Source organism: Marmota flaviventris, chromosome 4 (assembly GCF_047511675.1).
Source record: "Marmota flaviventris isolate mMarFla1 chromosome 4, mMarFla1.hap1, whole genome shotgun sequence".
Taxonomy (NCBI): Eukaryota; Metazoa; Chordata; class Mammalia; order Rodentia; family Sciuridae; genus Marmota; species Marmota flaviventris.
Window position 1 is genome coordinate 72,918,754 of NC_092501.1, and position 16,593 is coordinate 72,935,346.

Here is a 16,593-nt window from a genome sequence, read left to right on the forward strand (position 1 = left end):
ATGTTTCTCTGGGTATGGCAGTACTGGAAAAAGAACTGGGAGGTTCATCTTCCAAGACCTCCACCAACTTCTGGGTGGAAGGGCCCAGTGCTGACTGAGACAGACGGTGGAGCTTCCAGAGGCTCTTGACTACGCTGGCCTCTCAGGTGCTGGCCATCACGCAGGTGGGCGAGAGTTTCCTGATCTTGTGCAGTCAGCAAGCACCTAACCTGGTCATCCAGTCCAGCCACAGGATAACTTCAGCCCTCAGCACAGAGTTCCAAGATGGGCGTGGCTCTTGGAGCTGCCTATGCCCACTCCTGTCTCTGTTGCATAGGGTTGCTTGGCAACCTTTCTTCATTTATTAGCTGCTACCTGAGTATTGAGTGGCTCAGCCACAACTAGGTACCTGGTGGGACTAGGTTGTTTATTCTGTGACTGAAAAAAAAGTCTTGAAAAGCCCCAGAATACAAGGCTGGGGCCTGTGAGGCCTGGTCATGGCCTCTAAGTTAGTCAGATCCAAGAGGTCATTCATGAGGAGCCTGTGGAAAATGGGCTTTCTCTATAAAGCGAACACGAGACTCCACAGAGCGGCGTCAGAGGGAGATGTAGACAAAGTGAACCACATCTTGACTCATGGAGAAGCTGGCGTTGACGACCGGGATAAAAAAAACAGGTAATAATGTCCAGAGGACTAGGCATCCTAGGGACAGGGTGCTGACCAGGGAAGGTGGGGCCAGTAAGGCAGAAGGCTCCACCTTTCCCACTGGGCCCAGGGCGGGTGGAGGGAAAGGAGGCCAACTCTCCTTTCACCAGGTGCTTGACTTGCCTGTGCTCACAGGCTCCTCAACACCTGGGATCTATAGACCTTGGAGACATCTCCCATCTAGGAGGTCTTATTGAGCACCCAAACAAAAGAGTTAGCCTGCTTCCCAGCCACTTAAAATTCATCCTATAAAACGCTTGATTGACTATTTAAAAGTGATTTAAATCACAAAATTTTGTACCAGCACTTTGTTTTTTTAAAAAAAATGTTATACATTGTAGAAAAGTGCAGCATGAGACAAAACGTTTCCCATAATATAGCAACTTAAGGGCAAAAATAATTCTTTGAACACAATCTGGAATCCATTTGCATCAGTGTAGACCTATGTATATATGTTCTCTACTTAGGACCCTTACAAGGACATTTTGAAATGGCAAGATGGCTCCTGTCTCTCTTGCGCAGGGTTGCTTGGTAACCATTCTTCATTTGTTAGCTGCTACCTGAGTATTGAGTGGTAGCAGTGTTTTGTTTCTAATGTTATTTCACACTAGCATATTTAGGGGTGCCAATTTCAGTCTTCAAAGGATCTTCCTTATTTCTTGGGTGGTCCACTTGTCCCCATCCATCAACTTCTGAAGGCTCACTCAGTGTGGTTTTAAGCAGCCAACCATCTTCATAACCAGATTTGCCGAGAAGTCTGGATTTCCTGCAAGCTTTGCACTAATTGCAGGTACTTCCCCTGAGAGAGGATAGCAGTCACTGGGAGATTTCACACTTAATGAAACTGCAAACACATCATGCTTTTTTGTCGCGCCTCCAGTTCTGTTTCCAGTACTGCCTTTACCACCTTATATCCCAGACGTCCACCTATCTGGTTGGAGGAGTCCAGGGTTGATTGGAGAACAGGTGGCAGGACTTTCAGGAACCATTGGCCACACTGGCCACACCTATACTGCTGTTTTGCGCAGGTGGATGGGGTTTCCTGATCATGCACAGTCAGCACGCTGCTGGACTGGCAGCCTGGATGATCATGAGTGGAGGAGGATCACTGAAGATATCTACAGTGACTTCTTTTAGGCTTGCTGTAAATCCTGAGGTTCTCTTGGGAAACAACTGAGCTTTTCAAGACCTGCCTGAATGTCATTGATTTCTGGTCCATCATGATGTATTATATCTTGGAGCTATTCATAGTGTTTACAGGAGAAAACTCCTCTCCAGAGGGCTTGAGTTACTTTGAGAGCTCAGATTGAGCATGCGCAGTGTCACTGTCCTTTAGGCTCTGCAAGCTCACTTGTGTTTAGCAGGGTTGTTTGTGAATGACTATTCTGCCCTTGAAGGACACCAGATCTTGGAGCTGCCTTGGTTAGTGGCTGTGGAAGACTAGGTTGGCTCACCTCTTGGATTCAATGGGTGGTGAAAAGTGCTCTATGATCTCCTAATGAATCTTCTTACTTTCCCAGGACCCCTCTCCATTATGCTTGTACTTTTGGACATTGGGATATGGTGGCCCTCTTAATAGAGAAGAAATGCAATCTTGAACTTTTGGATAATGACTACAACACACCTCTGATTAAGGTACACAGTTAGTAGCCTAGGGTTTCTGCAGGAGATGGATTTGATTGAAATGCATAAATAAAAGGGCTTAATATAATTTAAATATAACTAATTTGCGGACCCTATAAAATGTTTGGCTTGCATTTCTTGTTATCTATGATACATTTCTTGGTACAATACCAACAGGCAGCAGAACACCAGCATGAGCGCTGTGTAAATCTTCTTCTCGATAATGGCGCCAATCCAAATGTTCAGGACAAGGATGGTTACTCTCCTCTCCACAGAGCTGTCTTTTCTAGGAACACAGCAATGGCAGAAAAGCTGCTTTCACACAATGCAAATATGGAATTCCAAAACAAGGTACACATCACCCAATTTTATTTCCAAATTATTTGAAATACTTTTGTTTTCATAATGACATATGTTGGGTTTATTTCCATATTAAGAAGCTGAAGCACTCAGTGCAGCAAAGTGTGTTGAAATGAATGGACTTTTGAGACTTCACTTCAAATACCGATACTTTAAAAGTATTAGAAGGTACAGCTTTCGGGTATGCACCAATGGCAAATATTTGTAAAAATACTAAATTTTTAAGTTAAAACATTTCCTGTGTCCAAATTATTTTTTGCACCAAGACCTTTTTCTAAATAGTGTAAAAGAAAACAGAGAAGCAAATTTTGCCCTGGAAATGGGGTTTATCTTAAAACTCAAACAAAACAAAGCATTTTACAATAAATGGTGATCTTTTTGCCATGGGAAAAGTTAAATATCTCTCTGTGGTAAGGCTTGAGCAGGAAATGTGGAAAAGCAGATGATTTTCCAGTGAGGAAATTTAGATAATTAAGGAAAAAATACCAAGAAGAGTTTAGTTTTTGTAATTTTTCTCAGTTTCTGTGTATGGATGAGGTGCTATTCGATCTGGGGAACAACAATACTTAATTTAGGGAAGGAAGATGCAGAGTTGCAAACGTGTTTAAAATGCAGTTTTAGGCAGGTTCTGAGGAAACCATGTTGGCAGTGACTAGGCAGTGATTATGGGGAAGCTAGTGGGGAGAACAAATTATTAACTGATAGATGATGTTTTTCTGCCTGAAACAACCAATTAGATAAGAGTCAAACCATGCTGTCAAACCTACACTATCTTATTAAAATGTGGGAGCTAAGGAGCTTCCATATGAAACCAAGCTGCATTTTGAATTTACTGGTCCTTATTCTGCCACTGTCTAGGCAAATTACATGGAGTATTGTTAAATCACTCTCTCTCTCTTGCCTGTTTATTTTTTTATTTTTTGGCAACTCTCCAAATTGTAAAGGGAATTGTTCCTGTAAATGAGAGATGAGATGAAGAGATGATTGTCTGGTCTTCTAGTTTTCTGCTCCAATGGTATCACAAAGTGACCTGGGGAAGATTTAAATATTGTCAAACCCAGGCTTTTCCCTGGAGGTTTATATTCAATAAATCCATAGGCCCTGGACATGGATACTTACAATATTTCCTGAGATTCTGACCCAACTCCTGGAAAAAAAAAATCACTAAATAGAGAGTGTAATATACAAAATCCCAGATCCTCAAAACTGAAGAAATAACTGGGAGAATTGGAGTTTGACTAGGTACAACTTCCTTCCAATCTCTCCTTTCTGACCAAATTAGTTTAACTTACATTTGTGTTTTTTTTGTTTGTTTGTTTGTTTGTTTGTTTTTTCTATTTCCATGGCTGGGAATTTAAAAGAAGTATGATTAGTGATATATTTTTGGCTTACAGAATACAACATTTTTCCTTTCAACAAACATTAATCAACTACTATCATTGGAAAGGTGATTAGAAATTTTCTTATGGCTAGTCTTTCAATAAGCAGAGACCAACCTTTTAAGGATTTTATGTCTCTGTTATCATTCCGATCATTGGGTCAACAAAACCTGACTTGAGAAATGATTTTCTTGGTTAGGATCGGCAAATGTTGAAGATTTTTAGCAGAGGTTGGATGCTACTCTATATCATTAGGTCTATTTTGTTTCTGGGCCTGACGTAATCAGCCTAGCAGTTTTAAAAACTGAAAACTATGTAGTAAGAACATCACGGGGGCTCCTCTTAATAATTTAGTGTCAGCATTCCTATGCATCTAAATTCTTATTTAAATAATCATCTGGGAGAACAGTGAACAAATGGAGTATGTGTTTGTAGTTGGTAGAAAAAATATTAAAATGAAGATGTTACGAATTTTTTGTATTATATTTTGAGGTCTCATTTGTAGGTGAAAAATGATATTAAAGAAAGGAAAGATTTTACATGCAAACACTTGCTTTGAACATGACCACTTGTATACTCACAGTAAAGATAAAATCAAGAGCTGCAGACTAAATGTAACACACAGATATATTTAATTTGCCTTCATTCATTGAGTCACCATTTAAAATGCAGGTGATTTAGTGTCTTTCATGATGTTAAATTTAATCCATGTAGGTCAATGTAAAACTTTTGTTGATTCACAAAATTTTTGAATTAATTAATAACTTTTAATTGCAATTAAAATAGGAGCAGAGTAAAAGGAAATTTAAAAAGTAGATGTGGACTATGATAGTAATGATAATTATAACCCAGGATTATCATTATAAGTGAGCATATATTTTGTGTTGAGCTTTCTAACAGCTAATACAAACAGTTTTCATTGTATAATATCAGCAAATTCAGGGAACAATTAAGAATGAAATCAAAGGTCATTTTGAGCCTCTTTTAATTCAAAACCCATTTCCTTAGAAATCTATTGGAGCAGGAGTGCCTGACATTGGTATTTGGGATCCTGACACCATAGATAGAATCACATGGATTTATACAACATGAAGGAAGCTTTCTCCTCATTGGAAAACTCTCAAGAGTTGTCTCCTAGCAACTCTTAATTACTCAAATGTAACTGTTTTATACAAAAAAATGTTCAAATTGGTATTAATGTTGGCAAAGGACTTCTTTTAACATCGGACATGTAATGAACAGTTTCATAATATTTCTCTAACAAGGAATCTTTATGATGAAGCTTGGTATTTATGGAAAAGTAGATATTCTTTGGAATAGATGGATAATCCACACTCTAAAAAAGAAAATTTAGCACATTAATTCAACAAAAGTACCCAAATCATTTACCTTTAGGTTTTGGGGTTTGGGGTTTTTGAGATAAAAGATCTAGTCCCTGTCCTCAAGAAGTTCTTGGTTTAGAAGGGAGCTGCAACCACACAACATCAATAAACCAGGACAAATGCTATGATGGAGACCAAGATTTCTGGAACCCATTAGGTCTTTTATAAGTTTTCTGCTTCAGTTGAGAAATTTTATGAATAAATTGTTTTGTTTTTTCCTAGGATGGCCACACGCCACTTCTACTTGCTTTGAAGCACAACAGACAACGAGTAGCAGCATTGTTAATTCGCAAAAAAGCAAATATACATGTAGTTGACAAGGAGAAAAGGTATAGTAGTAATATTTTTCAAAGTTTAATGGAATGATAATAATAATTCAATTAAAAATATTAAATTAATGGGAAGAAGAATATTGACTTACAATTATTGGGATAAAGTGAAATATAGGAATACATATCACCTTTTAGAAAAGTAATTATATGGGCTAATACAAATAACATTATATAGTATGATAAGATTCCATTATAATATTTGTTGATATTTGTCATGTGTAAACTGATTTGATTTGTCACATTATCAACCCTTTAGCCAAGGGTATTTCACATTAATTTTACAAAGTATTGGCTTTTTGTTTACTTTTGCATTCAATTCTGAATTGCTTAACCTTTTATCATATTTAAACTTCTGCATCTTATGTATGTTTCCTTTTACAATGCTCTATTGATCATAAGTAGATGTTGAAAGCCATTTACTTTTGGATGATCCTTTGCTTAAACTGCTTTTTGAAGAAAATTCATTTTAGGTTATCTCTAGGTGAGTATTAATTGCTATTGGTAGATTATTTTTAATTCCCCCCTTTTCATTTCTAACATACTTTGATGGCTATATTTTTAATTGACTCGAGCAAAGGGAAGAAAAGCAGCTTTAATGGGATAAACATTTGCTAATAAATGTAAGTCATAGATGGGTGAACAAAAGACAAGTGATAGGCTTTAGATCCAAACATGACTGTTTTGCATTCCTTCCTTTGCTAATTGCAAGGTGTGTCACCTTAGAAACATTACTCATCACTAAATATGTTTCCTGAAAATGAAGATAATATATACTTGAAGGTGGTTAGAAAATTACGTATATTGCAGAGATTTCAGTGCCTACCAAATGCCCATGATTATCATTACCTGAAACTGCAATGACTATAATTATCATCATTCTTATTCCTATTGTTTTAAGCTTGTAAACAGCCTTTTCTTATTTGACTTTGAAGTGAATGAGAGTTATAACATGTTACATTAGACTAGGGTAAAAATGGATCATTCTTCCCTTCAATCTTTACCTATTTCAGCCAAATGACCTCATCATAGTTGTGGTCCATCAAAGTACATTAAATGTGCAACTTCTGTTATGTAATACCCAATTGGGATAAGAGGTTTCCTGCTTGTGTTTCTCTATTTGATGTGGAGGTAATATGCAAAGATGAACACTAGGGTGTTAGTATATATAAAGGTTATTTGTACACAATCAAGAACTTAAATTGGTAAAAAGATTAGTTGTTTAAATGATTTTATTAAAGAAAATTCATCATTTAAAGTACCTAAGGGTGAAGTTATCTCTCTGTTATTTTAGAACAGCCCTCATACTTGCCACAAAATATGATGCAAAATGTATAGTTGAGCTTCTTCTTCGAGAAGGTATTGATGCATTTGCTGAAGATCAGTCTGGAAAGAACGCATTATCTCACGCTATTGCTAGTGGTTTCAATGTGTAAGTGTTTACATTAAAATAATAATGATTCAATGGAGGTTCAAAATAATTACAACTAATGCATCTTACACACCAATCTGATTTCATAGTTCAGGTATGTTTGGAATGCAGTCAAGACCCCTGCAAAAATCAAGACTCCTTAGAAGGCGCAATGTATGTAGGATTCATTAAGCCCCACCCTCTTTCTGATGGTGAGCATGGTAGAACCCTGTCTCAGGACGTTTAAAACCTTTATCTAAGCCAACTGATTGATTAGCTTCAGTATAGGAGAAAATTATGTTATTCAATTATATTTATAAATAAATTGAGTTTATAAATTATTAAATAGCTGATTTATCCTAAGCATTATCCCAGCATTATCCATTATATTCTAAGTATAACCCCTGCATATGGGGCACAAATAACATCATATCTTTGATTTTTTGTTTTGGTTATTTGGGTTTTGCCAGTGTCATTTTGGGTTTTGCAAAGCACATTTTCTTTGGTTGTGGGAGGCCCCATGTCAGAGTTTAACAGAAAATCTTACTTTCTCTAGGAAGTAGTTGTTAAACCATTCTCCTTAGATTTCTTTGAGGAGTTTCTTATGCCTAAGGAAGAGAAATCTCTTTCACCAGAGGGTAGATAAAAAGGACTTCTCAGACATTCTTTTGTTTCTGTCCATTGGGTTGCTGTAATGTTGCAATTAGAAGTAGTCCTACAATCTGGTAATGATTAACTTCACTACCAGGTTGTTCTGACTGATCCAGATCCCTGAGTCTTCATGGTGTTATAAGCTTAGACTTAAAAGTTACAACATATTTTCCTTCTAAGTATCCGTATGGTTATCACCTCATCTATTGTTTCCCAGTTGGCACTCTGCTTTGGTAGCTGGATCTCCTAGCTTTGGTCACCCCAGGGTGAACATGCCAATCCTGCCCTCCCACTCAAAACCTTATGTGCAGTCCACATGCTAGCCCAGACCTTTATGATGAGTGGTCCTTTGAGGGTTTTGTTTGTCTTTTTGGATCATTCAAAATAATCCAACAGTCTCAAATAATGTTATAGGAAAAGTTCAGAGTTCCCTTTTATCTCTTCTAACTGATCTGTAGCCCAAAGCCCCATTATATCTTATAAAGCACATTTTCTTTGGTTGTGGGAGGCCCCATGTCAGTGATTCCCAGGAAGGATGCTAATTCTAATTGGTACCTTAAGTGATTTTTTTTCCCATGGCAATAAAAATTTTCCATGCTGCTTTCATGTCTGCTTCATATTTCAGAACATTACAAGTTCTTTCTCACAAATAAGACATTAAGCAGCATTCTCAAAAACTAAAGTAAATTCATTGAACCTAGAGCTAAGCCTCATCATGATTTGTCAGTATTCATGTGTAAAAGAGTGTTTTGTGTTTCAAGTTAGCTAGAGATCAGTGTGGAAATTAAGCTTCAATCTGAATAAAGATCTACTGGTTCCATTTGATTAGGTAGAAAAGGAATAGTAATAATCCAAGCTAACTGATTGATTAGTTTCAGTATAAGGAGAAAATTATGTTATTCAATTATATTTATAAATAAATTGAGTTATAAATTATTAAATAGCTGATTTATCCTAAACAATAAAGCACAAGAATAGTATATTCAATGACCCAAATTAGGACTCATTAGCATTTGTTAATAATTGCAATATTTGATCATTAGAACCTGTGAAAAAACTGAAATTGGATTTTTACTTGAGTTTCAGAGTTCAACATTAATGTACAAATCATTCCATTACTTTACTATTTCTCTCAGCATCGTTTATATTATCTCACTAAATCTTCATAGCAACCTGGTGACCTAAAGCAGTACAATCCTTATTTTTTAGAAGGAGACTTTGAGCCTAAGAGCAATGACTTGTGTCAAAACACAAAGCTATTGTTGACAGAGAGAGGACATCTTCTGAGTTCAGAATGCTTTCCTTATGTCAAGCTAATATAGTTAATGTTTGAGCAGGTGAAATGAAAGTGAATTATAAATGTGAACATTCATTTCACCTTACTTTGTTTCTCTTTGATTACAACTTATGGATGCAGTCTTTGGGATGCTGAGGCAGGAGGGTCGCATGAGCCCAGGATTTGAAGACTAGCCTGGGCAATGTGGTAAAACCTCATCTCTAAAACAAAACATAATAAACACCCCCTTCCCCAAACAACCTAAAAATAACTGCAAGGTTAACACCATGCATAGAGAACTTGCACATTTGAAATATGTGGGGTTAAGTACTGATATTTGTTCTGATGCTATCTATAATACTCTTCACAATTTATATTTGGTTAGTGTTTCTCACATCAGTCTTAAGATACTAATTTTATTCTTTTTTTGTACATTGTAATAGGAAAATAATTCTGGCACATACAAGAGCAGTATTTAATGACATGCAAGCCAGGAAAGCAGGTAAAACTTCTGATAGTGAATTACCCTTAGTGTTCCTACCCTACATAGAAAAGTAAGAGTAAGAAAGTGCCATCATAAAGGAGTGGCATCAGATCAATGTGTATATGACATTCATAGTTTACTTAATTTCCTTTTTAATAGCCTATAATTTAGAATTCTTTAAGAAATGGTAAAGAATTTATAATTTCAAACAATGTTTTCTGAAAAAGATTTCATTATTTGGTCTCAGAAATCATACTTGTCTTTGTATAAATCATATTTTAAAATTAGTATGTTGTGTAATTCTTCTAAAGTGACATTACAGTAAATTGGGCTTGTTATAAAACTGGATACTTTTTTAGTATAATTATTGACTCCTGTTTTTGGCACTAACGAGTGGATTTCACTGTGACATTTCCACACACGGATATCATATTTGAATCCTCTCTATCCTCCCTACGTTCCCTTCTCTGTTTCTCCCCGGTCTTTTTCCTCATCCCTATAGTCACTTCTATTTTCAGAGCATCCTTTTATTTATTTATTTTCCAGGCTATACATGTGAGGGAAACACAGGATACTTGCCTTTCTGGTTTACTCTGCTTAACAGGATAATTTCCCTTGTATATTCCAGTTTTGTTCCCCCCTGCAGGGCTTGAAATAATCATTGTATACTTATCTGGTTTTTAAAGTTTCAGTTTAAAAATGTACTGTACTTCTGATAGCTTTGCCTGTATAATGGGTTCAACCATTCTCTCTTGTAGCTTTCAGTATTCTTTCTGGTTTTGTATTTTTGACAATTTTATATAATAATATGATGTGGAGAGTTTCTTTTCTGGTCAGGTCCACTTGGGGTTCTAAACACTTTCTGTACCTGGGTGTCTATATATTTCCCACGATATGGTGCATTTTCTGGTATTATTTCACAGAATAAGTTTGCTATGCCTACAGCCTGTACCTTTGCTCCTTTTATGTACCCTTGATTCACAGTGCATTAATTGCCTATCAGTAGTATAATTGATAGCCAGTGTAGAATAGTTTTCAGGAATGGTCTGAAAGAATTGCTTTATAAGAAAGCATGATTCATGAATTTCTACTATTTATGTTTTGTATTGTTGATAACATATTTATTTTACCATTTGCTTTTATAGTGGGTGATGACTCTTCAACCAGGTATGTTTTTGTTTTTGTTTTTTGGTGGTGCTGGGGATTGAACCCAGGGCCTTTGTGCATGCAAGGCAAGTACTCTACCAAATGAGCTATATCCCCAGCCCTCAACCAGGTAGGATTTTACCAGTTAAAAAAGAAAAATAATGACCTCATAAGCTAATGAGGGAATGCAGACAGAAAGAAATGAAAATTGTTGGATGTTCTAGTCTGAGCCAGACACCATAATATGTGCTTAGCACTTCATCACACCACCTTTGAAAGTTATCTGTGCTATTATAACCTATTAATTAGTAATTAAGCACCAGTCATTCAAAAAAGTTGACTAATGGGCCCCTGATCTTATAATCTTATAGCTGGCCTCAAATTTGATCATCAGCCTGTCTGGATGATAAATTCATTCTATTGCCCTTTTCCATAGATTGATAGGGACCTGTATGACACAAAGGATCAAGATTCAGGTCCATAGCAGATGAATTCATAAGTTCAAATTTATTTGTCTGTTAATGCTTAAATCAGGCATTTTCTAAAAAACCTGTTTGTACTTGAATTTGTGCTAATATTTTTAAAACTTGCACCAGTAAGTGTTGTACCTTTTGTTTAGTATTGGGGATTGAACTCGGGGGCACTTGATCACTGAGTCACATCCCCAGCCCTAATTTCAATTTTATTTAGAGACAGGGTCTCACTGAGTTGTTTAGCACCTCACTTTTGCTGAGGCTGGGTTTGAACTCATGATCTTCTGTGTCAGCCTCCAGAGCTGCTAGGATTACAGGCTTGCACCACTACACCCAGCAAATGGTAACTTTTTAACTTCAAACGTTTTAGGGCAAATCTCACATACCAGTGGTCATAGGACCATGGGTTTTACACAAGCAGAGTCAGGCAATTGGGCTGGAGTTGTGGCTCAGAGGTAGAGCACTCACCTACCATGTGTGAAGTCCTGGGTTCGGTCCTCAGCACCACATATGAATAAAATAAAGATTTTTTTTTTAAGTCAGGAAATTACTGATGAGGAATTGTTTTCCTGGAAGTGAAGAATACATATGACCTGTCTGTGATATATAAACAATTATTAATTGTTAATAATGATTACTATTAATATTAACAATATATAGTTATTAATTACATTAATCTTCTTCAATAATTATTTAGAGAATAGTTTAATAGATTTATCTAGTTCTTGATTTCACAGTTGATTGTCACATCAAGCTAGCACCCCTGCCTAGTTCTAGAAAGATTTTTCTTTTTTCATCATTTATGTTTTTTCTATGGCTATGATGTTTTCTTGAAAAAACTTTTAACTTTCTCTTCTGCTTTTGTTGATGTTTGGTCTTTTAAAAAATTACTGTCAGCTAAGTACTAAATTATTCTCTAGATAAAATCAAAATCACAGAAAATAACAGAATTTTAAAGACTCGTAGTCATGAGACAAAGAAACCTCCAATACTTCAAAATATTTTAAACATTCTGCCCAAATGGTTGTTAAGGGGCGCTGGGCCAGGAGCGCCGGGCGCGCGCCTGACGGGTGGGGCGCGCGCGCGGGGGGACAGAGCGGGGAGGGGGGGGGGATCCCTGAGGAGCCACAATAGGCCAGACGGCGCGCGCGTCCCTGAAGGGACTCGGAGCCGCGAGGGGGCGGCAACGCCGGCGGGCTCGCTCGCGCGGGGCCGCCGCTGGCTCCGTTCCCTCCCCCTCCCCCTCTCCGCCGCCCTCGCTCTCCCCCGGGCGGCCGGAGACGGCGGCGGCGTCTGCGGGAAGACGTGTGTCTCCGCAGTGACGCGGGCGGGCCGAGGGCACGGTGACGTCAGAGGGCTGTGTGTAGCGATGTGTGTGGGGTTCGGAGCGGCGCCGGCACAGCCGAAGGGAGCGGGCGAGCGGCGGCGGCGGCGGGCACAGATTAATTTAAAGAAGAATGAAGTGTAATTCTTGAAGACAATTGGCCAGTTTTTTTGTTAAGTATCATTTTTGATTGTAGAAGTTCAAGTGAAGCTAGAGGCCCTTACTGGCGTGAAGATTTATACAAGGCCTCGATTTGTCAGCACAGACCAACCAACCATTTTTAGAGGGGATACTCCCCCTCTCCTTTTTTGGTATCTTGGTAGTAAAAATTAAATTTGTTTGCATTATTTTGACCGGTTGGAGTCTAGGTTTTATACATGCTTTGCTTAAAAAAAAAAAAAAAAAGATTAACCAAACCATTGCATTGAAGCTGGACCTCTTGAATTGAGAAATTGGTAATGTTATTTTACATATATATGAAGAATCCAAGGAAAGCCTCCTCAGAAGTGTACCTCTTAAGATTATATTTATTACTAGAAGCAAAAAGAGACATTTTGTAGTATTTGCAGTGAAATTATACTAGGATAAGCAGAACCAAAACAAAGTTGCAAAATCTATTGGGTTCTTCCTGGCCCACTGCTCATCCCTTCCGATAGCTCCACAGAGCTCACCCAGACTGTTTTGGAAGGGGAATCTATTTCTTGTTTTCAAGTTGGAGGAGAAAAGAGACTCTGTTTGCCCCAAGTCTTAAATTCTGTTCTCCGAGAATTTTCACTTCAGCAAATAAATACAGTTTGTGATGAGTTATATATATATTGTTCAAGGTGTACTTCAGACCAGCTTCATATCTTAAAGGTCCTGGGAATACTTCCTTTCAATGCTCCATCCTGTGGGCTGATCACATTAACTGATGCACAAAGACTGTGTAATGCTTTATTGCGACCACGAACTTTTCCTCAAAATGGTAGTGTACTTCCTGCTAAAAACTCATTGGCCCAGTTAAAGGAAACTGGCAGTGCCTTTGAAGTGGAACATGAATGCTTGGGCAAATGTCAGGGTCTCTTTGCACCTCAGTTTTATGTTCAGCCCCATGCTCCGTGTATTCAGTGTCTGGAGTGCTGTGGAATGTTTGCACCCCAGACATTTGTGATGCATTCTCACAGATCACCTGACAAAAGAACTTGCCACTGGGGCTTTGAATCAGCCAAATGGCATTGTTATCTTCATGTGAACCAAAAATACTTGGGGACACCTGAAGAAAAGAAACTGAAGATAATTTTAGAAGAAATGAAGGAGAAATTTAGTGTGAGAAATGGAAAAAGAACTCATTCCAAGACAGATACAACACCAGGAATGGAATTACAATTATGGTATCCTGTTATAAAACAGGAAGGTGACCATGTTTCTCAGACACACTCTTTTTTACATCCCAGCTACTACTTATACATGTGTGATAAAGTGGTTGCTCCAAATGTCTAAAGAGGTCACAAAGACAGAGGCAAGTAAGTCCTTTTCAAGACAGCCAGAGAAGCCTCACATTAATAATAAACACCAAAAAACAGTGTCTTACCCAGATGTCTCACTTGAGGAACAGGAGAAAATGGATTTAAAAACAAATAGAGAATTATACAGTCAATTAGATCCATTGGTCTCACATAATTCTACAAGTAAAAAGAAATCAGAGTCTGCTACTTGTGCAAGAGACTCAAGCAAGCATGATGAAGCTTCATCTTCATTTCTTGTCAAAGATGTTATTTGTGAGGATGATAAGGGGAAAATCATGGAAGAAGTAATGAGAACTTATGTAAAACAACAGGAGAAGCTGAACTCAATTTTGCAAAAGAAGCAACAACTTCAGATGGAGGTGGAAATGTTGAGTAGTTCAAAAGCTATGAAGGAACTCACTGAAGAACAACAGAATTTGCAGAAAGAGCTTGAATCTTTGCAGAATGAACATGCTCAACGAATGGAAGAATTTTATGTTGAACAGAAAGACTTGGAGAAAAAATTGGAGCAGGTAATGAAGCAAAAATGTACCTGTGACTCAAATTTAGAGAAAGACAAAGAGACTGAATATGCAGCACAGTTGGCAGAGCTGAGACAGAGATTGGACCATGCTGAGGCTGATAGACAAGAACTCCAAGATGAACTCAGACAGGAACGGGAGGCAAGACAGAAGTTAGAGATGATGATAAAAGAGCTAAAGCTGCAAATTTTGAAATCATCAAAGACTGCTAAAGAATAGAAACCATGAAAGAGATTCATTTGTGTATTACTGACAGGGTTTTTTGTTTGTTGCTTGCTTTGGTGATTGAATCCTGAACATCTTATCTGCATGAAGATAAATAGGCTTTCTGTCCATTTGTAGATCAGAGAAAGTGAAGAGATTATATATTAGTACATAAATTTTTACATTTTCCAAATGAATGAAATGTATGTTTCTTTGTACTTTTTTTCTTTCTTTTTTTTTATTTTTTACTTTTTTTCACTCAGCTTGTTAATAGTAGTATATGGTTTCAACTAGTAGATAATTACCTATATTTCTAATGCAAAATTAATAATTGTATACTTTTTAAAAGCTGCATTATGTGATGGAAAATAGTGATCAATTTTGTTTATCCATATTTCAAACTCAACTTTATATAAAATGGTGGTATTATAATTCAAATATGTAATATAGAACTACTTGAGGAGTTGAGTCTCCATTTTTCTCACCAACACAAACTCCTTTCTGAATTGATATAGTACATTCATTATTATATGCAAAATTTGCTTTTACTTTGTTCAGATTGTGGAACTGAATTTCCACCAGTTTTCTTTTTGGTGTCTTCTAAGAGGAATTTCATTGATGAAGTTATAGCCCACCCTTGTACACAATGGGCAAAGATAACATGCTTTGTTAGTTATGCTTTGCTGCTAAACACAAGAAGCGTTGTAATTTGTCTTTCAATTTAAATGTGATTATATTTAGAATTTTTTTGTAGTGACTTCAGAAAAATAATTTCTGAGCTTTTTAATGGTGTTAATAGTGGTGTGAAAATATTAATGTTCTTGAGAAAACTGATTCCATTAATGTACATTGGTTTCTATACAATCCATAATCCTGTACAGTTTTTATATGTAGTTATGGGTCTTTACTAAAATTTATATAATGGATTTGTTTTTCTTTAAATTATAAAATATTAAACACCTTGAAGGTTAAAAAAAAATGGTTGTTAGGATGGACAACCTAAAACTTACATATATTAAACCACCTTATCTGGTTGTAGACAGTAACAGCAATGACATTTGAACTCATATTCCTTAATGGAAAGCCAAATACTGTCCTGAATTACAGTACCATTGGTGAGTGTTTTAACAATAAAATGGAAGAGTGAGTCTAGTGAGCCCAAACATGGATGATAGGAAGAGAATTAGTAAGTGAACCTGGAGGTAGAGGATCATAATAGAACTACAGAGGGAGGGCATATTGAAGAGGAAAAACTGAGTTGGGTAGGAATCATGGTTTTCCCAGAAGAAAACAAAATATCTGGGTTTACACCTGGTTTGATGAAGACAAAACAGGAATTTAGGACATGGATTTTGGGAACTATGTAGAAAATGATATTAAAAAAAGGGGTTTAAAAGAGTCCAAAACAAGTGTTGCTTGTAGGAACTGACAGACTTTCAGGTTTCTGTTGAAAGATGTTAAAAACTTTTGAGGTACTGGGAAGATTCTGTAGAGTACATAGGAACCTGAGGGTGGTTTACCAGACTTCAAGCACCAAGGGACTAGGAGTTGCTCAACCACATGATCTATGGCCCAGAGCAAGCATAGGCTCACTTCTGCCACTTTTGCCACCTTCTCATTTTCCTCCTATGTTTAGGTAGCATAGGACAGGGGTACAATCTGGCAGAGCTATCACAGAGCTTTAGTTGGATGGTTGGTAACATGCTTATGCTGAGACCAGTGACTGAGACTCCATTTAGCTTGTTTTCTAGGAGTGAGGAAAGAGCACTCCCACTTATGGTCATTGAAGCCAACCTTGTTCAGGAAAGTACATCTTTATAGGATGAAGCTTGAAAGGTCC

General features: G+C 37.2%; 1 protein-coding gene across 1 annotated transcript; it reads left to right on the top strand.

The window, feature by feature from the left end:
* The first annotated feature begins 530 nt into the window (after nucleotides 1-530).
* On the top strand, nucleotides 531-14,954 carry LOC117794895 (ski-like protein). The gene is given in 11 exon segments (XM_071611720.1): nucleotides 531-655; nucleotides 1,429-1,475; nucleotides 1,566-1,713; nucleotides 2,206-2,320; nucleotides 2,486-2,659; nucleotides 5,652-5,758; nucleotides 7,053-7,190; nucleotides 12,232-12,542; nucleotides 13,116-13,995; nucleotides 13,997-14,540; nucleotides 14,610-14,954. Coding segments are annotated over 11 exon segments (2,748 nt in total). The 3' UTR covers nucleotides 14,769-14,954.
* The last annotated feature ends 1,639 nt before the right edge of the window (nucleotides 14,955-16,593 follow it).